A 23,948-nucleotide genomic window follows, 5' to 3' on the forward strand; every position below is an offset into this window, starting at 1 on the left:
AATAATAGAAAAGTTTCTTTTTTAATTTTAACGATGTCATAAAATAAAACATCCTCTCTTCTGCCCCCCAACCCTGCCCCAATTTATCATACTTTTAAAACTGGGTTTTGACAACTGCTGAATAATAGAGATAAGATGTAGTTCTTTTTCTCCCTGGTGAAATACTGCATTATTTGTTATTCATGGGTTCTTGTTCTCCTGGAAGATGGTTTGGTAAAATATGTGAGTGATGTGTACCCTATGATTACCTGGAGGCCTTTTAGATTTCCTATTTGAGTGTTTTCCTTTGGCTTTAATAAACTTGCAAATAGTTGTGGGAAAGAGGCTACTGAATGTTAATATAATTGACCTGTTTTAGTACAAAGTCTCCCCAAACCCACTCCCAGATGAGCAGATTCATTCACTTATTTTTATTTTTATTTATTGATTTTTTCGAGATGGAGTCTCACACTGTCGCCCGGGCTGGAGTGTAGTGACGTGATCTCGGCTCACTGCAACCTCCTTCCTTCTCCCAGGTTCAAGCGATTCTCCTGCCTCAGCCCCCTGAGTAGCTAGGATTACAGGTGCCTGCCACCACACCCGGCTTATTTTTGGTATTTTTAGTAGAGATGGGGTTTCACTATGTTGGCCAGGCTGGTCTCGAATGCCTGACCTCACGATCCACCTGCCTTCTTCTCCCAAAGTGCTGGGATTACAGGCGTGAGCCGCCGCTCCCGGCCCAGATGAGACGATTCAACATTTTAAAGTATTTCTTCATAAGTTACAAAGAAGGAGTAAAAAAAATATTAAAACTGCTGCCTTTTTAAAAATCTAGAAGCCTCCATTTCTACTTCATCTTGCTAGTGTCAAGCTTTTAATCTTTCTTTATGCCTCTGTGGTGTTGCCATCTGCTTTTTGAATAAGGCTCAGTAATCATTACAGCAGGAAACTTGCTGGAATTAGATAAGTCTCCAGTCAAAACAAAGGAGAGCTATGCATTTGCCACTAAAGCAAAAAAGAAGTGACAGACAAGACTGCCAGAGAAACACCTTTGTTTCCACTGCGCAGACTTACCTGAGGCACAAGGGGGGTTTCGTTTTCAGGAAATTTAGGCAGAGAAGAGGCACTTCACCTGGATGCCCTGAAATGAAGGTTTGTTTCCTAAGATTTGAGTTGAGGAACTCTGCATTGGGAAGAGAGAGATTCATTTGTAAAAATTGTAACAGGTGTGGGACTTAATTGCATTTCTTAAAATATATTTCATATGTACATTTTAAAATTAATAATCTTCCCTTATTTGAAGCTTAATGATCCAGCAAATTGGTCCATCGGGAATACTGCCTGAAACCCAGAAGAATAGAAAAAAAAAAAAGTTGAAACAATCAAAATAGACTCTAAAGTGACCATGCACTAGCATCTGCTCCTCGTTTATGGAATACTTCTGTGAGCCTATACTTCCTAGGCAGTGACCGATACTCTTTGGAGCCACACCCTGGGGTTGAATCCTGGCTCAGCCAGTTGCTAGCTGTGTGGTTTTGGGCAAGTTACTTTAGCAATTTGTTCCTCAAAGTTCTCATCTCTAAAATGGAAATAATAATAGAGTTGCTATAGAATTAATACTTGTGCAGCAGTGCCTGGTATGTGGTAAACAGTAAATATTAACTATTTATTATCTTATTTACTCTTACTTTATTACTTATTATCTCATATACCCTGCATGCTTTGCGATCTAGTTTCCAGATATACAGGCAGTTATAACTATGATTTGAAAGGGAGAAAAGACATTTGTAGAGTTAAGTCTATATTTTAGGATTAAAATGGCCTAAATTTTAGGATAAAATTTTGAGGTGCTAGCTCAAAATAAAGAATAAAAAACCATGAAAACTAAGCATAAGAACTCAAAAAGTACAGCACTCTGGGCTTTTTAATGTGTGAGAAAATAGCCATAAACTTTCAATGGCTCCAGAGGGCATTAGTGAATTTCAACACAATTCAGTACCTATTGTTCAGAGTAATGATTCTGACTCATGAAGAAGATGTTAAGTTCTGTTCATGGTGTTCAGTTTGGAGAAATCAGAAAGAATTTTACATTTTAGGGAAATTCCAAAACAAAAATCTTAAAAAGGCATTTAAAGATCCATTTCTAGAAGATTTGGAATTACATAAACTTTATTTATTTGAATTTTTTTTTTCTGATGCCTCTTTTCAGTCCAAGTTAGTTTTTTTCAGAATTATTTATAAATGTGGTTTTTAGGCACAAGTATTATTTCTGTTAAATGCCAAACAAGTCTTCCCTGTATGCACCTCATCTTAGCTTTCATTTTAGCCATTCCACTTCTCAGTAATATCTCCATACAAATCTTCTTGACTGTCAGGCTGACCAGGTTTTGCTCTGCAATTATGTTTACCAGGAGTTGGCAGTCTGAGGTATGTGAGATGAGATATACATCATGCCAACTGCAATACGACCTTGAATGTTTACATACACATCTTTGAACTAGAAAGATCATTTTGCTCTAAAATCTTTTTTTAAAAATTTAATTGTGGTAAAAATACATAATATAAAAATCTAACTATCTTAACCTATTTAACTGTACAATTTGGTAATGTTATTTATATTCACATTGTGTGTGACAGAGCTCTAAAAATTTTTCATGTTGCAAAATGGAAACTCTACACCCACTGAACAACTCCTCGTATTCCCTTGCCCCTAACCCTTGGAAAACACCATTCCACTTTCTATTTCTATGAGTTTATCTACTTCAGGTACAACATATAGGTGGTATCATAGAGTATTTGGCTTTTTGTGAGTGGCTTATTTCACCTAGCATAATGTCCTCTATGTTCAACTATGTTGAAGCAGATGATAGAGTTTCCTTCTCTTTTCAATTCTGGATAATATTCCATTATTTTTATGTATCACATTTTGTTTATGCGTGTATTTGTTGATGGGTATTTGGGTTACTTACAACTCTTGGCTATTTTAAATAGTGCCACTATGAATATGGGTATGCAAATATCTCTTCAAATTCCTGCTTTCAGTTATTTTGGAGACACACCAAAAAGGGATTGCAAGATCATATAGTAATTCTATTTTTAATTTTTTCAAGAACCTTAATACTGTTTTCCGTAGTGGCTACACCATTTCATATTTTCGCCAACAGTGCACAAGGGTTCCAATTTTTTCCACATCCTCAGAAACATTTATTATTACTATAATTTTTTGATAGTGGCCATACTAATGGAGGTGGGATGATATCTCATTGTGGTTTTGATTTGCATTTCTCTTAAGTATTTAGTGATGTTTAACATCTTTCATTTGTTTATTGGCCATTTGTATATTTTCTTTGCAGAAATTTGCCCATTTAAAATCAGATTGTTTTTCTGTGTCATTGTGCTGCAAGAGTTCTTTATGTGCTCTGGATATTAGCCCTTTATCAGATACACGGTTTGTCACTGTTTTCTCCCATCCTGTAGGCTGACTTTTCATTCTGTTGATTGTATTGCATTCTTTGATGCAAATAAGTTTTTAAATTTGATGTAGTCCTATTTGTCTATTTTTGGTTTTGTTGGTTGTGGATTTGATGTCATATCCAAGAAACCATTCCCAAATCTAATGTCATAAGGCTTTTCCCATTTTTCTTCTAGAGTTTTATAGCTTTAGGTGTTTAAGTCTTAAATCATTTTGATTAAGTTTTGTATTTGGTGTTAGGTAAAGGTCTGACTTTATTCCTTTGCATGTGCATATTCCGTTTTCCAAATACCACCTGTTGAAGAGAATGTCCTGTTCTCACTGAGTTGTTGAAGATAATTTGAACATTGCATGTAAGGGTTTATTTCTTGGCTGTCTATTCCATTTGTCTATATGTCTGTCTTTATGCCAGTACCACACTGTTTTGATTACTATAGCTTTGTAATGTGTTTTGAAATTAGAAAGTGTGATGCCTCCAACTTCGTTCTTTTTCAAGATTGTTTTGACGATTTGGGGTCCTTGGGATTCCATGTAAGTTTAGGAAATTTTTTCGATTTCTGCAAAAAATGTCATTAGGATTTTGATATGGATTACATTGCATCTGCAGTTTTGCTTTGCTTTGAATAGTATGGATATTTTAACAATATTACATCTTTCAATTCAGTGTTGCAATGAACGCTGGATGTCACTGTCATTTATATCTTTTAACATTTCTTTCAGCAATATTTTACAGTTATCAGTGTATACCTCTTTCATCTTCTTGGTTACTCCTAATCATTTTATTCTTTTTGATATTGTCATTTTATTCTTTTTGATATTATTGTAAATGAGATTGTTTCTAAACTTACTTTTGAGTTATTCATTGTTAGTATATAGAAACAACCAATTTTGGCATGTTGATTTTGTATCCTACGTGTTTGCTGGATATATTTATTAGTTCTAGTAATTTTTTTGTGTGTGGAATTTCAGGGTTTTCTACCCTTAAATTATATAAGATCTTGTCATCTGTGAACAAAGATAATTTTACTTTTTAATTTCCTTTTTGGATGCCCTTTAGTTTTTTTTCTTGACTAATTGTCCTGGCAAGGACTTGCAGTACTATGTTTAGTGAAAGTGGAGAGAGAAGGCTTTCACACCTTGTACCTGAGCTTAGAGGAAAAGTTTTCAGTTTTTTACCATTGAGTATGATGTTATCTGTGGTTTTTCATATATGATCTTTAATATGTTGAGGTAATTTCCTGCTATTTCTAGTCTGTTGGGTGTTTTTATCATAAAAGTGTGTTGCACTGTGTCAGATGCTTTCTCTGCATCACTTGAGATGATCGTTTGCTTTTGTCCTTCATTCTGTTGGTGTGTGTAACTACACTGATTTTTGTATGTTGAACTATCCTTGAATTCTAGGAATGAATCCCACTTGTTCGTGGTGTATAATCCTTTTTAATGTCCTGTTGAATTTGGTTTGTAAATATGTGGTTGAGATTTTTGCATCAATATTCATCAGAAATATTTGTCTATTGTTTTCTTTTCCAACAGTATACTTATCTGGCTTTGGTATAGTGTAGTGCAGACATCATAAAATGAGTTTGGAAGTGTTCCTTTCTCTTCAATTTTTTTTTTTTTTTTTGAGACAGGGTTTTGCTCTGTCACCCAGGCTGGAGTGCAGTCACGTGATCTTGGCTCACTGCAGCCTCCGCCTCCTGGGTTCAAGTGATTCTTGTGCCTCAGCCTCCTGAGTAGCTGGGACTACAGGCACATGCCACCATGCCTGGCTAATTTTTGTATTTTTAGCAGAGACAGGGTTTCACCATGTTGGCCAGGATGGTCTCGATCTCCTGACCTCATGATCCACCTGCCTCAGCCTCCCAAAGTGCTGGGATTACAGGTGTGAACCACCGTGGCTGGGCTTCTCTTCAATTTTTTGCAAGAGTTTAAGGAAGATTGTTAATTCTTTTACACATGTTTAGTAGAATTCTCCAGTGAAGACATCTGGTTATCGGCAATATTTTATTGGGAAGTTTTTGATTACTGAATTTAATCTCCTTACTAGGTATATATCTGTTTTTTATTATTTACAATTCAATCTTGATAGTGTGTATGTTTCTAGAAATTTATCCACTTCACTGTAAACTCTTGACCACCATATCTTGTGTGATTGGATCTGGTCTGCTCCTGGGAACCTGGATTTGATTGTAAGTTCTTAAGAGCTGTCTTTTGTAAATCTCTGCTGGTGGCTTGTTAAGGTTCATCAAAATAGGCTTCCAATATTGTAAGCAGCTTCCTCATTCAGAGGTACAATAATGATGGCAATGGTGGGCCATCCAGAGCAGCTGCTGTCATTATGCCAGCTGCAGTGGTGAGGTGAGAGCAGTGGCAGCAGGAGCGGTTGTGGGAGCAGCAGTGGCGGCAGTGGGTCCTCTGTGCCCTGAGTCCCTGAGGCAGTCAACTGCACCACCCCCACCCTTGCATGGCCAGGCAGAACCTGTTCCCAGGCCCAGAGCCTCTGCTGTGGCCTCAACCTTGCTCCCTGCCATGTCCCATGGGCCCATATGCACCAGGCCAAAGGTGCAGCCAGGACTCATGGGGCTGGCCCCAGGAACATGGGAGTCATTTGTGTGGGGTTGGCCAGGTCCATTGTACCACCTGCATCTCACCCATTGCCCTGGGGGCCATCGCAATGAGGCCAGGCTAGGTCACCTGCTGGTGGGGGAGCAGCATGGTCAGGTATGAAGGGCGGGCAGAGGCAGAGCTGGGTCCAGGGCAGTGCTGTGCTCCATAAAGCCAGTGGGAGCTGGGAGCAGGCAAGAGTCCTGCACTCCCACGTGTGGCTGCAGCTGCCCAAGTTGTGGCTGCAGACCCAGGCATTTTGCACTCTTGGGGGGCCTGGGAAGGCCCCCTCCCTTGCCCACACAGGCTTGGAGGTGTCTGCTCCCGTTGCCTGGCCTCTCCTTGCTTTCAGTGCCCACTCCAATCACGGAGCAAAATTGAGGCTGAGCCCAGGTGCTGTTGCAACCTGACAGGGTGTGTGCATGCTCAGGGCAGTGCTGACAGGCCAGCCCCCTGCCACCTTGGCCCCCTCTAGACTTTGGGCACCAATGAGCATGGGAGGGAGGCCCAGTGGGTTCTGAGGGCAGCTTGGCACTGGCCTTCAGGCATCCCTTGGCACAAACAGCCTGGGTGCCATGAATGGTGGCAGGTATCAGACAAGATCCTGGGAAGAAGAGGGGAGGGTCCCCAGTGAAGCCCCCCCTTCAGACAAGGGAGGTGGTGCCTTTTCCAGACCTGTCCATGGCCACTCATGGACCAATGGACATGTACTTCCTCCCCGCTGAGGCCCATAAAAGCCCTGGACTTAGCCAGACTCAAGGAGATAATGGGACAACCAACTGCAGAGAGGAGCTGCCCACCCCAGGGTCTCCTCTTTGCTGAGGGTTGAGGAGATGATGGGACATCCAGTTGCAGAAAGAAATTAACCTCTCTGCTGAGAGCTCACCAATCATCAGGATGACCTGCCTCACAGAGAGGAGCTACCCTCTCTGCTGAGAGCTGAACACTCATTGGAACACTCTGGCTACAGAGAGGAGTTCCCCACTGCAAGTCTCCTCTGAGCTGTTCTATTGCTCAATAAAGCTCCTCTTTATCTGGTTGACCCTCCACTTGTCTGTGTACTTCATTTTTCCTGGATGGAGTACAAGAACTAGGGACCCACTGAATGGTGGGGCTAAAAAGCTGTAACACAAACAGGGCTGAAACACGCCCCTTGCATACCATATTGTGGGTGACAAGAAGGAAAGAATAGAGAAGGAAAGAAGAGCTGTGGCCCTTTGGGGAGCCCAGACCTGGAAGGTCCATGAGCCAGGGCTGTGACACCGTTTTTAGGTCTCCGTGGTTCCTGGCATCCCCAAGCTTCTGGGCACCACACCACGTTTCTTGGTGTTAGCTGTTGATATGGTTTGGCTGTATTCCCACCCAAGTCTCATCTTGAGTTTTAGCTCCCATAATCCCCATGTGTTGTTGGAGGGACATGGTGGGAGGTAATTGAATCATGGGGGCAGGTTTTTTCCATGCTGTTCTCATGGTAGTGAATAAGTCTCATGAGATTTTTTGGTTTTATAAAGGGCAGTTCCTCTTCACATGCTCTCTTGCCTGCCACCATGTAAGACATGCTTTTGCTCCTCTTTTGCCCTCCATCATATTTATGAGGCTTCCCCATCCATGTGGAACTGTGAGTCTTTTAAATCTCTTTCCTCTGTAAGTCTTGGGTATATCCTTATAGCAGCTTGAGAACAGACTAATACAGTAAATTGGTACTGGTAGAGTGGGGTACTGCTATTAAGATACCCTAAAATGTGGAATTTACTTTAGAACTGGGTAACAGATAGAGATTGGAACAGTTTGGAGGGCTTAGAAGAAGACAGGAGGCTGTGGGAAAGTGTAGAGCTTCCTAGAGACTTGTTGAATGGTTTTGACCAAAATGCTGATAGTGATATAGACAATGAAGTCCAGACTGAGCTGTTCCAGATAGAGATGAGGAACTTGTTGGGAACTGGAGCAAGGGTGATTCTTACTATGTTTTAGCAAAGAGACTGGTGGCATTTTGCCCTGCCCTAGAGATCTGTGGAACTTTTTACTTGAGAGAGAGGATTTAGGGTATCTAGCAGAAGAAATTTCTAAGCAGCAAGGTGATCAAGATGTGACTTGGGTGCTTTTGAAAGCATTTAGTTTTATTCATTCACAAAGATATGATTTGTAATTGGAACTTATATTTAAAAGAGAAGCAGAGCATAAAATTTTGGAAAATTTGCAGCCTGGCAATGCAGTAAAAAAGAAAAACCCATTTTCTGAGGAGAAATTCTAGCTGGCTGCAGAAATTTACATAAGTAACAAGGAAATGCAGAAATTTGCATAATCACCCAGACAATAGTGAAAAATGCCTCTAGGGCATGTGAGAGGTCTTCATGGCAGTCCCTCCCATCACAGGCCTGGAGGCCCAGGAGGAGAAAATGGTTTCATGGGCTAGCTCCAGGGCTCCCCTGCTTTGTGCAGTCTTAGGACTTGGTGCGCTGTGTCTCAGCTGTGGCTAAAAGGGGCCAAGATACAGCTCAGACCATTGCTTCAGAGGGTCAAGCCCCAAACCTTGATGGCTTCCATGTGTTGTTGTGCCTGTGGGTGCACAGAAGTCAAGAATTAAGGTTTGGGAACCTCTGCCTAGATTTCAGAGGATGCATAGAAACACCTGGATGTCCAGGCAGAGGTGTGCTGCAGGGGTGGCTCCCTCATGAAGAACCTCTTCTAGGGCAGTGCAGAAGAAAAATGTGTGGTGGGAGCCCCAGCACAGAGTCCCCACTGAGGCACTGCCTAGTGGAGCTGTGAGAAGAGGACCACCATCTTCCAGATCTAAGAATGGTAGATCCACCAACAGCTACCACTGTGTGCCTGGAAAAGCCACAGACACTCAACACTAGACCATGAAAGCAGCCAGGAGGTGGACTTTACCCTGCAAAGCCATAGAGGCAGAGCTGCCCAAGACCATGGGAACCCACTTCTTGCATCAGCATGACCTGGTTATGAGGCATGCAGTTAAAGGAGATCATTTTGGAGCTTTAAGATTTGACTGTCCTGCTGGATTTTAGACTTTCATGAGGCCTGTAGCCCCTTTGTGTTGGCCAATTTATCCTATTTGGAATGGGTGTATTTACCCAATGCCTGTACCCCCATTGTATCCAGGAAGTAACTGACTTGTTTTTGATCTTATAGGTTCGTAGGCGGAGGGGGCTTGCCTTGTCCCAGATTAGACATTGGACAGTGGACTTTTGAGTTAATGCTGAAATGAATTAAGACTTTGAGGAACAGTTGGGAAGGCATGATTTGTTTTGAAATGTGAGGACATGAGATTTGGGAGGGGCTGGGGTGGACTGATATGGTTTGACTATGTCCCTACCCAAATCTCATCTTGAATTGTAGTTATCATAATCCCCATATATCATGGGAGGGAACTGGTAGGAAGTAATTGAATCATGGGAGTGAGTTTTTCCCATGCTGTTGCCTTGAAAGTGAATAAGTCTCATGAGATCTGATGGTTTTATGAAGGGCAGTTCCCCTGCACACGTTCTCCTGCCTGCTGCTATGTGAGATGTGCCTTTGCTTCTCTTTTGCCTTCCGCCAAGATTGTGAGGCCTCCCCAGCCATGTGGAACTGTGAGTCAATTACGACTCTTTCCTTTATAAATTACCTAGTCTTGGGTATGTTCTTATAACAGCATGAGAGTGGACTAATACAGCCATCAAAGCTGCTTATGGTACACCTGGTTCAGCTGCAGCCTTGCAGGGAGCCAGTGCCCTTGCCAGTGCCTAGAGCTGTCCTCCCTTCTGCAGCTGGTGTGCCTTGCTGCACATGGTGTGTGGACCCCACACTCACTCACACACCCCCACTGCTCCACACCTGGCTCGCCCTTGGCAGGTGTGGGATCCAGGCTGGTAGCAGGAGCCAAGGACAGCCTTCCAGGCTGAGTGGGCATAATGTGCCTAGCAGGCCAGAGCAAAACTCAGGCCGAGGTGCCACTAGCCACAGAAGTTTCTGACTGGCAAAATGACACTCCAAGGATCCCATAACAATAACTTTTAATTTTCATATTTTTATCAATTTTTATCAAAGGCTACTCATGCAGCAGCTACCCTCATGGAGGAAAAAGAAGTGCTACTTAATAAGCAGCCCCTCAGCCCAAACCCAAACTAAACGTTAGTTGAGCATCACTATATTTACAGTTTTTTTTTTAAAAACTAGGTTAACTAAACTAATTTCCTAATCTTAAAAATGTATAATTTTGTTTAGGAGGTAACAGGGATGAAGTAGCGAGGGAATCATGGTGGTGGGTACAGCACGAAAATACGCCTTGCAAGTTTATTGAAAATTTACAATTCTTCATAAAAAAATAAGCCAAGACCACTTGTATACTTCAAGGCAAAAGTATGAAAACAGTAGCACATTTGTTTCCGTGCAGGCCCTGCTGTCTTGGAGGTGTAGTCAGTACAGCAGGATGATCTGCTTTTATTGATTTTAATTGACAAAGTTTTTTTTCTTTCCTTTGAGATCATAAAATTATTTATTAATAGAACAACAAGTTTGAGGTAGCTAATAATTCATGTTTCTGTGTTTTATGTAATAAAATCAAGAGGCATTTCTTTCAAGTTCAAGGAATATTTTATTTGGCAAGAGGTACTAGATCTAATCAATTCAATTTTTTAAACATTCATTTTTTTATGTTGGCTGTAGAGTTAGTTTATAGCAGGGAGATACTTTAATTACATAAACTTTCAGATCTTCCATAAGAATTTAAAATTCTCAACTGAGTCACTGTTGCAGTGCTGAGTCATATCATCATGAAATCAGTGATGTTCTATGTTCTAATGAATAGCATTAACCTCTGAATTTCAGCAAGGTAAAATATTTCAAGAATTCTAATGTAGTCTTAGTATCTAAGACTTAGTTTACCTGGTTTACCTTAGTTTACAAGTCCTTGCTGGATGAATATTTAGTAAATGTAGCTTACAACAAACTCCACATGCTATATTCATAGTATCACGATGTCATAAAGGAAGTAGTGATACCCCATTGAATTGCTCTTCTCAGGATCCTTTGATTCTTTCTTTCTGCCTAACATTTTAGCTCTGAAGTGTCCCGAGTCTCACCACTTGGACCTATTTCCTTCATAGTATGTTTAGAGGTTCTAGCAGGGGAACACAGCTGCTTGTGTATCCTTGAGTGAAGAATGGTTCTTCTCTATTTGGGAAGGTCATCCTCTTGGACCTAGCAAGTAGCTTCAGGAAGGACACACATGGAGTAGTGAGGAAGGAAAAAGACACCTGCCAAGTCAGCCAGATTAGCTGAATCAATCCTGGCAATCAATGAGGTAGCAGATGTTGCAGCCAGATTACTCTCATATTTTTGGATCTGTTTCCTTCACTGACTGAAGGCACTGCTTAGTGATTTAGTCTTATCTAATCTCATGGATTTATCTATGATCTTTATGCAAATGATTCACAAATTATACAGCCCAGACATCTCTTCTAAACTTCATACTAGTTTATCAAACTACCTATTTGAGATGTAGATCTAAATTTTTGAATAATCACTTCACCGTGAGCATTTCCAAAACTGAACTTCTGATCTTTTCCCTAAATCTAAAGCCTTTCTCAGATCAGTTGAATGACAACTCCATACTTAAGTTTGCTCAGGCCAAAACCGCTGGAGTCATCCTTTATTTTTCTCTTCCTCTTATACCCTGTATTTAACCGATTAGGCCATCATGGTGCCTCCACCTTTTTCAGACTATGTCTGTGTCTGGTGGAATAGTTATTCTCATTAATTAAAGACAGTAAGGCTCAGAGACATTAAGAGAACAGCCCAAATCCACGTGGTTGGGAAGTGATGAAGTCAGATTTCAAATTTATCTTTTCTGACTGACCACAACTAATATGCTCTTTCCATAATATTAGTGCTTCTCCTAAATATGTTATAATTACTTTTTTATTTACATAGTTCAGAAATATGATTTGACCTATTGTATAACTGGAGCTTTATGAACAGTACATGTTATTTTGATTAGGTTCTATAGGCATTCTCTATGCATGCTGCGGTTATTTCCCAAATACTTGCTAACTCAGTTGAATTGACTGGTACTCTTTTGCTATTTTATTTTGCTCTGGGTTAGGAAATGTGTTTTCAATTGCGACATATAAATTGGATATGTGTGTGTTAGATGGAAAAGAAGAGGGTATTAATGAAATTAAAATATTCAAGAAGGTCCTTTAGAAAGCTCTTTTTCAGAGATTTCTTGCTACGTCTCTGACTTTAGAATATGTATTAGCTTTTTTTATCTTACATACAAATACTTATCTAATTGCTGGAGTTTTTGTGATATGTAATATTGATGTTAATGCTAATCATTTCAGCTTAGATTATGGAATTATTTAAATTATTTAAAATTTTATCTCAAGGGCCTCTGAAAAGAGGGACATCTTATAATTCTTAAATTCACTAGATTCTAAGTTCCTTTATAATAGATTATAGTGGTAAAAAGGCAATGTGTTGGAATCATGGTAGAGCAATATCATGAAAGCAATTTCAGTGTTGGTTAGATTATTTAAATGCTCCAGTTTTACTGATGTAATTTTTGCAGTTTAGTAGAAGTTATTCCTTGCTATGTAATTAAATGTAGCAGAAATGAAGTACGTTAAGCTAAATTTTGCTTGGTTAAAATTATATCTTTTGCTTGCTAGGTTATATCCTTCACCCTTAAAAGAAGTCAAGATTAAATTTTTGGGAGATGTCTATTGTTTATGATTGTAACATATTTTGAAAGCTGTTTTTCTTCTTTATATGTAAAACATTTATCTATTAAACAGATTTTAGGTAAACAGCCCTGGAATAATTAATTCATCTTTATTTTTGTCTTCTAAATTTGCATTTTTAAATTTACTTGTTTTATTATTTTATCAATTTGTGTTATTTTGATTGATTCCAGGATAAAATTTGATGACTATTTAATTCATAAAAGCAATTTTCACATCTTAAATTTTATTTATCTGTTTACCTACCTACCTGCCTATCTACCCACCTACATACCTTTGCTTTGATGGAAACATTCAGTATGGAATCACTTTTGAAATACTCTTATAGGCTTTGGAACAATTTCTTAAAGCAGTAAGATGATATGCGAGGCATTAAAAAGAAAAACTATGTCTAGTAATTAACTCATTCCATTGCCACAGGAAGTAAAGATGTATGCAACTGCAGCTGTAATGGCATAAATTTAGAAAGGAAACTTAATTTACTACTTCTAAAAAAAACTTGTTGGCACAACAAAACTAAAAAGTTCAAAAAAGAGCTATTTTACTTCTGGAAAATGTGTTAGTTTTCTGTTACCATTTGCAATGCTGGATATCTGCGAGCCTTTATACCATGAGATAAGCCATGATCAACTCTGTTGCTGTCTTTTCTTCTTCATAGTGTATGCCAATTAAAGGCCTAGGATTCGTTCTTGGAGCCTATGAATGCATTTGCAAAGCAGGATTCTATCATCCTGGAGTCTTACCAGTGAACAACTTTCGGAGTAAGTGCCCTTTGTTTCTATGTATATATATGTATATACATCGTATATACTATTATTATGAAGATTTTCTTTTATCCTTGTTGGAGTTATATGGTTGACTAATCATTGGCTTGGCATTCTTTCATCACTTAAGGAGTTTTAGTTTTAATTTGTCATCTACAATGCTCTGGAGAACCACTAATATACACCTAAAATATTCTTAGGTATATATTAGTTTTTAATACATTTTAAAAGTGTGAAAATATTGTAGCTGTCTGGTAAGACCAATGGGGATTTAGTTATTGAAGGATGCTGATACAGAAAGTTACTAAAACTAATTTTGTCAGTTTGTTTATTTTAGTTATCAATGTGTTTATATGTTTTTAATGCTGCATAAAAAGTTACCATAAAGTCAGCAGCTTAAAGCAGCACAAACTCATTATCAGACACTTTCCATTGGTTAGGTTCCTAGTTCTGGGTTAGCTGGGTCCTAAGCTCGAGGTTTCACCACTCTAAAATCAAGATGTTGGCTGGGTATAGTGGCTCACGCTTGTAATCTCAGCAATTTGGGAGGCTGAGGTGGGAGGATCACTTGAGCTCAGGAGTTCAAAACCAGCCTGGACAACATAGTGAGACCTTGTCTCAGTAATAATAATAATAATAATAATAATAATAATAATTAATAATAATAATACAATGCAGAGATCATCATCAAAAAAATACAAGTCTACTTGCTGTTATTTGCATTATCTGACCTCTATAAACAATCATGACCAGAGCCATGTCTTCATAAATTTAATAATAAAATATTACATGTAGAAATGTATAGTTTTAAAAAATAAAAATCAAATAAAAGTCTCACTTGGGTGTGATCTTCTCAGAGGCTTAGGGTCCTCTTCAAAGCTCCTTAGGATTGTTGGAAGAATTAAGTTCCTTGCATTTTGTAGGCCTGAGGCCCTTATTTTCTGGCTGGATGTCAGCCTGGGGTCACTCTTAGTTCCTAAAAGTTCCCTCAAGGCCTAGCTACGTCACCCTCTCACAACATGGCTGATTCCTTTTTCAAGGCTACCAGGAGAATCTCCCTAGCCTGCTAAGACAGAGTCTTAAATGACAGAGTGTAATCATGGGAGTGACTCTCCCATCACTTCAGCATATAACGTAGCCCAACCAAAAGAGAGAATGTCCCATCATATTTCCGGATCCACCCACGTTCAAACGGAAGTGATTATACAGGGCTTCTATTCCAGAATTGAAACTTGGTCATCTGGTTATTTTATTTGTACTCCAGAAAATGTCAGTGTTACAATTCGAGCATTGAGGAGTATTCTTTCTCTGGAGAATAAACTCTTGCCACCTCACCTTATAGCTATTGGGTATAATACCTAAGAAGAAAGGCTGTAGTGGTAACAGGGGTGGTTTCATGGAAAGTTAGGGTTTGGGAGTTGCTAAAACTAGAGTATAGGTCTCTTTTAAATAGTTACCCATAAATCTTTTCCAGCCCTATTATCTGTGTAGGAATTTTGATTTCTCTGAGGCATAGTTCAAAGGGTTCATTGAGATTGAGACCTGAATGTCTTCCTCTGGGAATTTTGGTAGACATTTATAGATTTATATATAGTTCTTTTTCTCTTTCTTAGAAGGCACTATTCTTGGTCTTGAGACTGTTTACATTTAACTTGTAGGTTCTGGAGGTGAGAAACATTTTGCTGTCTCCTCCACCATATATTTCAGAGTTTAGTCCTTGTTCTGAGTGAGTTGTTGTAGGCAGAATTCTAAGGTGGCTTCCCAGGTTCTGCTTCCAAATCCTCTTAAGTGTGGGTGTGATCTATAAATTTGCTGGGATAGTCACTCCCCTGCTTAGGTTCTGTTATTTAGCAATATAAGAGAGTGAGGATATAGTCACTTTTGTGATTATATTATTTTATCTGAGACTCCATCATAGCACACTGGAAGGAGAGAGAGAACCTTCTACTGGCTTTGAAGAAGTAAGCTACCTTGTTGGGAGAGAGCCATGTAGTTGGGGCTTGAGAGCAGCCTCTAAGAACTGAGAGAAAACCCCACTAATAGCCCATGAGAAAACAGGGACTTCCAGTACTACAATTGCAGGGAAGTAACTTCTTCCAACAGCCTGAATACTCTCAGAAGAGGACCATGAGCTCCAGATGAGAATGCAGCCTAGCCAAAACCTTGATTTCAGTCTGGTGAGGCCCTAAACAGAGAACCAGTTACACCATGCCAAGACCTCTATTCAATAGAAACAGGGAAATAATAAACAGACATCTTAAGCCCCTAAACTTTTGATCATTTGTAATGCAGCAATTGCAAATATACAATAGCAATCCTGGTAATATATTTTAAGGATGATTATGCTTTTTGCTGTGTGTGTGCCAGACCATGGCGACACCGGAGCTACTGTGGCATTTTTCACGTTTATGGTCCAGACATAACATATGATTCAACACTGAAGGATTAAGGGAAAAGGTTTTAGCTTATGTTCTGTGAAGGTATTTTGTATCTGGTTTACCCACATTTGTTCTCAGCTCCCACTATGTGACTGAAATAAAACATCTAAATATTGTAGAATCAGAGAATGACTATGCCATTTGCTTATAACACTACCAGGAGAAACTGGTTAACCTTTAACAACTTATCTTTATTTAATTTGCACACTCCTACTTTCTTCCTTATTTTAAAAGCCAGTGTTTTCTTACTGGACCTACACTCTGAGAAAAGGCTGCTTCTCTGCTTAAGTCTAACTCCCATGTTATACACATTGCAGCCATGAAAGAGAGGCCACTCTTTTCAGGAAGATGATCTATAATTGAATTTAGCTTTGATTCAGCTTTGACCTCAGCATATACTCAGCCAGGACCAACCTTCCTCAGTGACAGAGCAGAACAGTCACTGCATGTTGTAATTTGAGGCCAGTAAAGCAGGGGTCCCCAACCCTTGGGCAGCAGACTGATGCCAGTTAATGGCCTGTGAGGAACCAGGCCGCACAGCAGAAGATGAGCAGTGGGTGAGTGTATTAGTCCATCCTCATGCTGCTATGAAGAAATATTCAAGACTGGGTAATTCATAAAGAAAAGAGATTTAGTTGACTCACAGTTTCACATGGCTAGAGAGGCTTCAGGAAACTTACAATTGTGGTGGAAGGCACCTCTTCACAGGGTGGCAGGAGAGAGAATGAGTGTCAAGCGAAGGGGGAAGGCCCTTATAAAACCATCAGATGTCATGAGAACTCACTTACTATCATGAGAATATCATAGGGGAAACTGCTCTCATGATTTAATTATCTTCACTTGTTCCTGCCCTTGACACTTGGGGGATTATTACAATTCAAGCTGAGATTTGGGTGGGGACACAGAGCCAAACCATATCAGTGAGATAGTATTAACACCCAAACTCTGCCTCCTATCAGATAAGTGGTGGCATTAGATTCTTATAGAAGTGCAAACCCTAATGTGAACTGCACATGTGAGGGATCTAGGTTGCACGCTCCTCATGAGAATCTAATGCCTGATGATCTGAGGTGGAGCAGTTTCATCCCCAAACTGTTATCCCGCATGCCCTCCACCTCAGTCCGTGGAAAAATTGTCTTCCATGAAACCAGTCTCTGGTGCCAAAAAGGTTGGGGACCACTGCAGTAAAGTACTCTTTGACCAAAAATATCTTTCCTGATGGCCTTGTCAAGTTGCATGAAAATCCAACATTAATCACTTCTTGTCCTAAAGAAAGTACAACAACCTGACTAGGAACATGAGCTGTGTAACTCACCAGGGTCATTATCCAAGAACTACTCAATATTTTTTAATTTTTGGCTTATATGAGAATATATTGCATGTTTCCATGTTTTAATTTATTAGGTCTCTTCATCATAGTATCCAGGCAAGTTATAGGGAACGTTATTTTTATACTTTCTTGATGAGGTATCTGTGAGATAAGGAATGACCACATGTAGCCCTTGGGCCAAAGGTAAGAAAGGCATTAGGGACCCAACATATGAGCTAACGTGGAAAACTGCTAGCACAGTACATGGCATATAATAAGTGGTCAATACACAGTTAAATAATTGAATACACATACACGCACATATAAAAACAAAACATTAATCATGCATGTAAAGAGATAGCTCCTAAGCACCACTAGTCATTAGCACCTTATCTCAAATATTTTATTATATTAGGATAACCAGTGACTTTATCTAGGACCTTTGGAGAATGAATTCTACAATAGGAGGAAATTAGTTGCCTAATGGGGAGAAACAGAAAGGATATACAGCAAAGATAAAATTTACTTAATTTTAATTGTAAATATAGAAAAAGACCTCAAATACCTAAATCTCTTATAGTCTTGTGTCCCCTTTGGAGAGAGGAGCTAAGATGTGGTGCTGATCTCTTAGAGAAAATATAAATATGACTTAAAAATTCTGTTAAAATGTGAAGTGATTTAAAGATCTTTTTTAGACCTAGGTCCACAGTAAACAAATGGCTTGTGAAGACCAACAGAATGTATTCAAATAACATGATTTGAAATTGTGCTGGCAGCCCAGAGACCTTGTTCCTGGCATCTCTCTTGAAATTGGTAATCATATGTGAGTTAGCAGGATCTGACATCTGGATAGTAGCAGGATTTCAGAATAACCAAGTACTGATGTTTTGCTATCTCTTCAAATCCAGCTTGTTCCTTCCAGGTTGATGAAACACAAGCTTGTGACTATCTCATCTTCCTCAAATTCATCTATCTTAGTATGGATTCTGCCTTCAGTGAAACTGCTTTTATCTTTTGTCTGGATATAGTACCAGTCTTTCAGTCTTATTTCATTGGCCTTTTGGGTTGACTTCAGCCTGTGTACATTTCCAAATCCAAATTTACAAGTGACCCATATCCAAAAATGACAATCTCTACTTGCCTAACTCCAGTGCTATTGATATGAGAAGATGCGATGGGAGGAAAAAGACAACAAAGTAATTAGAGACATAAAGAGTATGCAGTTCTAGAAGGGAAGCTCTTTGAAAGCAGTACAGTTTAGGGATTCTGGCTGAGCTCTATAGCAAATGTTAAGCAAGGCTGACTTGTCTGGGATGAGTCTTAGTTTTCTTGCCTTGCTTGAGTCTTACACTCTCTTCCTACTCTGTTTCGTGGCTGGGGAGTCGGGACATTTGCTTTCTGTAGACTAAGCTCAGTGTCAGTCTCTGGTATCTATTCCAAACTTAGACAGAATAGATTAAAAGAGCTTGAACACCACCGTCTCATAAATAGCATCGTCACTTTCACCACTGGTCTGACTTCAACCTTGTAGTCTCTCTCGTTCTGAAGCTAGGCTTTTACTGTATTACAGGAACCTAGTCCTAATCGGTTTTACTCTAGTTGTAGAAGAAAGATTCTCCATCCAGTTGCTGGTCTTATGTTTTTGCCTCAGTAATTTGCTCAATTTTCATATATTTTTCATTAGTCTTATTTGTAGGGACTAATGAAAAATGGGAATTGAACATATTTCCAGATCTCAGATTCTTTCAGTTCACTTGTCCTAAAAATGGGCTGTGGACTGAGATATAATACCTCAGTCCTCCAAAAATCTTCCTTTTCCTCCACCAGCTGAAATACTACTTTATTAGACTTTTCCCCTTGTTTAATATAATTTTATATATTTGCATTATTTTACTTTACTAGACTGCTAATTAGAGACTTATTTATATTAACAATCATCTTTCCCCAAATATTAAAGAAAGACCTCTGGCAGGGAAATTTGACTATTAATTAGCTCACTGTGGTAGGAAGAATGTCTGTACCTTCATTGACCAACATAATAGTGACAATTTTCTTTGCACGGTAGAATTATTTGTAATTTTTGTTTTCTTTTTGCTTCCATGTTTTCTTTTTTCCGTAAGTAAAAATACATTTCTTACACAAAATCATAACATTTTAAAAATAAAATATAACATTCAGAACATATTCCTACCTGACTTTTAGCAAATTTAGAAACTTTGATAAGATACAAGGTATTTACATTGCCTCTAAGTATCTCTCCACAGATTACTATTTACAAAGAAAAAGTAACCTACCATGAACAGACTTGTGGCATACCACCTTCCCAAGTAATTAATCAAAGTAGCATCATCAATTATTGGGACAAACTGACTCCTTGTGCCTCCTGGTATGTTACATTGAGGACACAGCATTATTTTTATGGTGTTCCTGCCAAAAGTTAATAATCTGAATCTAATCATCAGGAAATATCAGGCACATCAAAACTGAGGGACATTCTACACAATAATAGGTCTGTGCTTTCCAAAAATCTCAAATTTGAAAAGAACAAAGAAACGCCGAGAAACTGTTTCAAATCAGAGGCTAAGAAACATGGCAAGTAAATTCAATACATGATCCTAGATTTCACCCTAGATGGAGAAAAGTAGCTGCAAAGGGCATTATTCTGGCAATTGACGAAATTTGAATATGGGCTATGTATCAGATGATAATATTATATAAGTATTAAATTTCCAACTTTGATAATTGTAATGTGGTTTTGTGTGAGGATGCCCTTTTCATAGGACATGCTAGGTGAAGTGTCTATGGGTAATGGGATATAGAATCTCTATCCTATACTCACATAGTTCAGGAAGAATAGTATACGTTTAAATTTATAAACATCTACCAAGACAATATGAATGATAAAGTAAATACAGCAGAATGTAAATAATTGATGAATCTGGGTAAATAATATATTGGATTTATTTCTACTATTCTTGTAGATTTTCTGTAAAATTTAAATTATCTCACAAAGTTACAAAATCTAACTTTCAGAATATCTGTTTAAATTCAAAGGACTTAAATATTTCAATAGTTGTAGCTTTGGTGGGTTAATTAGATATTTGTGATTTGGAGCAAAAATTCACTTACCATAGTGAATTTATTGCTACCAAAAGAGACATGGCTTGAAATTATTTTAATATAAAAATATTATATACTCATTCAATAAACTTTGGAATGTATACAAAAGTAGAATTTTAAAGACCATTCAAAGTTTATTTTTCACTTAATTCTTTTCAGTTTATAGCTTGTACACAAATGTCTGTATATATCATCTTTCTAAAAATTTGGAATTATATTTATTTAAAATATCATACATAGTTTTCTTGAACATAATTTTAATAGTTACATAGAATTACACTGAATAAATGCACTGTGGTTTGCTTAACCCTTCTAAGGTTTATACTTTTACTAGTTTCTATAAATGTAAGACTATATTTATACAAAAATATCTAGAAGTTTTATGTCTTTTTTCTTGTCAACGAAATAAAATTAAGGCAAGCAAATAAGTTAACATACTGTTCACAAATTGTCACAATTTATTTTGGCAGGCTTATGATTGCAGGTGAACCTTTTAGATTCCTCAGATGGCCTGTAAATGCTAATGTAACCTTCTCCCAATGTCCTTCTCTATATTTTTTTCTCAAGGCAACACTCATATAGGAAACTAAAGAGCTGCTACTGCCAAAGCTATATAGATTTATACATTTGCCATTTGTCTTCAGGAAGTATTTGTTTTATCTGAAAGTTCTAAGTCTCATCTTCAAGGGTTTTTAGATTTCAGCAAGGCAGATTGGCATTCTGTGCATGGAGGATGTGTTTCCAGTTGCTCAGAACTGAGATTTCCAAATCAAATTTTGATACAACATGGTTTCTAAACAGATTTGCCCATAGGTGTCAAAGTGAGCTGTGCTAACTCATATTCTTAATGTGTTTTTCTAGTTTGTTTCCAGCACCTTGAAAAATACTACTTTAATTAAATTTCTTCAGCATACATGGTTTGAGAGCATGAACAATGAGGTAGTGAGTTGAATATCATTTTCAACTAAGCATCTGTATTATAGATCAGTTAATTTATTATTTTGAGAGAGCACTTTCATCAGTAACAATTGTTTATTGAGTATCCAATATGTATAAACTACTAAGGTGCCAAGTGTATAAAGAGATACATCTATAAATTATGGCCCCTATCTCAAAGAATGTAAACTTATAAACAATCATAAGTTTAAGATACCATTAAATAGAGCTTCTTATTATGTAGTAGTAGTATGATTTCTACTAGCTGCATATGTTCTCTTTTCCTAGATAGAGAACTTCAGCATAAATCAGCAAAATATTTTTAGAACTAGAAGATTATTAAATCGTGCTTTGAGTACTAAAGGAAACAATATCAAAAGCTCTGTCTTTAATTTTAGTTGCTTTTTGAGCTTTAGAAATCAGATCTCTTGACGTTTGGTTTTGCTTTCTCTCTCTTTTACAACTTTGTGTTCCTTATAGAACCTCATGAATTTTGATTGTCAAATAAGTTAAATACATTGTTAAAGAGGCAGTTTCTTATGATGGCATGTTACTGTTTGCCATTTGTGAATTGATCTCATGATATTTGTGAGCACAAAGAATAAAACGTGCTCATAATTTATTTTCCAACAAGTTGCCTTTTATACATGAATATTGAAATATTTAACCAACAATTTACTTCCCATATCAGGAAATATAGAATTGTTTGGAGTTACATTCAGTTTTCAACCTTATATCTAGTTGTTACTAATTCAGTAGATGGAATACCTGTTAACTATGATTTCTCTCCTACTTGAGGAAGATAATAAAGTGTATAGGCTTTTTCTATGTCCTGCACTCATGATTGTATTTTATGGCCCAGTATTTTGAGTCTTTTGTATTTTAATATAGGTGGGAAAATAAAGATATAAAACCATTGTCCTATTCTTAGGGAGCTCACAGTTTCTTTTCACATACCGTATAGATCTGTGGAACTCTAGCAGTAAGCAGAGTAGAATAATACAGGCAAGTAAAGCAAATCACAATGGCATGTGGCCTTAGGAAGAGAACCGAGCAGAGACAGAGTATATCAGTCATGGAAAGCTCTCCATGTGGATGTGGATCTCTGGACAATGATGGCGCAAAGGAAGTACATTGAAGTCCACCTTTGGACAGCAAATGTGGACTATTCAGCATACTGTCTGCAATTCATATGTTCCAAAATTCTACCCCCGATTCTCCATTTCAAAAGGTTGAATCTAGACATGTAACTCAGTCTTCCCAGTGAATCAAAATTGGAGAACATTGCAATCACTGTGAAAGAACCTTAATTTATGTGAATAACAAATTACGTCAATGTAGAAGAGACCGTTATTAGGAAAGATAGATGAACAATAACATTGGATTAGTGAAAATATGTGTATCTTTCTATTATAATGCAGAAATGATATCTAAGTCCGATCTAGAAATAACATTTTCTAGTAAGAGAAGGAAGGGAGACTAATTTTTCATTAATTATATAAATTTAACCCACACAAAGACATTTCTAAAAGAATGTACTGCATTTTTAATTGCAAAAGATACTTTTTTTTTTAACTCTAGGATATATCTTACAAAAAAGAAATAAATAGCTGATCCTAAGCCCAACTATTTAGAATGTTTCATGATGGCTTAGTTTGACAATATTCTATAATTATTAGTTGAAAATTTGGCAAAATCTGACAAGAGAAACAATTTCCTTTCTTTTTTTTTTTTTTTTTTTTTTTTTTTGCTAACATGACATCAAGGTTGTTCCTTTGGTGATGATGTTAGCTTATTGGGCCTCCAGATGTTAAAAGCCCTGCTTGGGTAGTTTGATTAGCCCGGATATTAGAGTATCCCACCATACAGCAGTTGAGTTATAATCAACACAACAAAGAGTGAAATAGAGAGGGCTCTACTCTTTAAGTGCAGTGGTTTAACTGGAAGCAATTTATTTCATTCTCTACTATATTTAACAAAATTGATTTAGGTGTAGTATTATAAAGGAGCAAAAATGACCACAGGCAAGAATAAACTACTGCTAGGAAGTAAATTGTTTTGTGAATGTAAAGGAAAGCCTTTAACATCATGATTAGAGTTATCTTAGTGACCTACAAGATCCCAAGTTAGTTTACTTTTCCATGTCCATCACATGATTACCATGTTGTTCAAATCTAGGGGCACCATTCAAATTCTATTCTATATGAATGCTGCCAGAGACAGCTCACTTTGGAACGTGGAAGCTATGATACAAGCTTTTCATGCCCTGCATCACATACTGTTGACTCACCTTAGATTTTAGCTACAGTAGACAGTTTCTATTACTGAACATGCTGCCAGTAGCTAACTTCAAGTGCCCACAGAGTTTACAGGGCTGTCTCTGAAGCCCTCTAAGCTTGCTCAGCCCTTGCCCAGAAGTGTGGTGAAATGGAAGTTTCCTGGGATAACTGTCAAACGAAAGGATTGGTAGTTGCTGCATAAATATTCCAGCCTTCCATCCTCTGGAAAGTCAGATCTAAAGGGCATTGTATACAGTTTTTAGAGGGATCCCAGCAGGATTGATCCCCCATTTGCCCACAGTAA

At 38.0% G+C, this 23,948-nt stretch overlaps 1 protein-coding gene across 1 annotated transcript in view; it reads left to right on the forward strand.

Moving 5' to 3' along the window:
* The window catches only part of GPR158 (G protein-coupled receptor 158), a 433,367-nt gene that overhangs the window by 200,646 nt on the left and 208,773 nt on the right, over positions 1 to 23,948 (forward strand). Inside the window, exon 3 of the mRNA XM_055274921.2 lies at positions 13,457 to 13,559. Coding sequence (XP_055130896.1) covers positions 13,457 to 13,559 — 103 coding nt within the window. The remainder of the gene's footprint in view (positions 1 to 13,456; positions 13,560 to 23,948) is intronic.

Source organism: Symphalangus syndactylus, chromosome 4 (assembly GCF_028878055.3).
Source record: "Symphalangus syndactylus isolate Jambi chromosome 4, NHGRI_mSymSyn1-v2.1_pri, whole genome shotgun sequence".
Lineage (NCBI taxonomy): Eukaryota > Metazoa > Chordata > Mammalia > Primates > Hylobatidae > Symphalangus > Symphalangus syndactylus.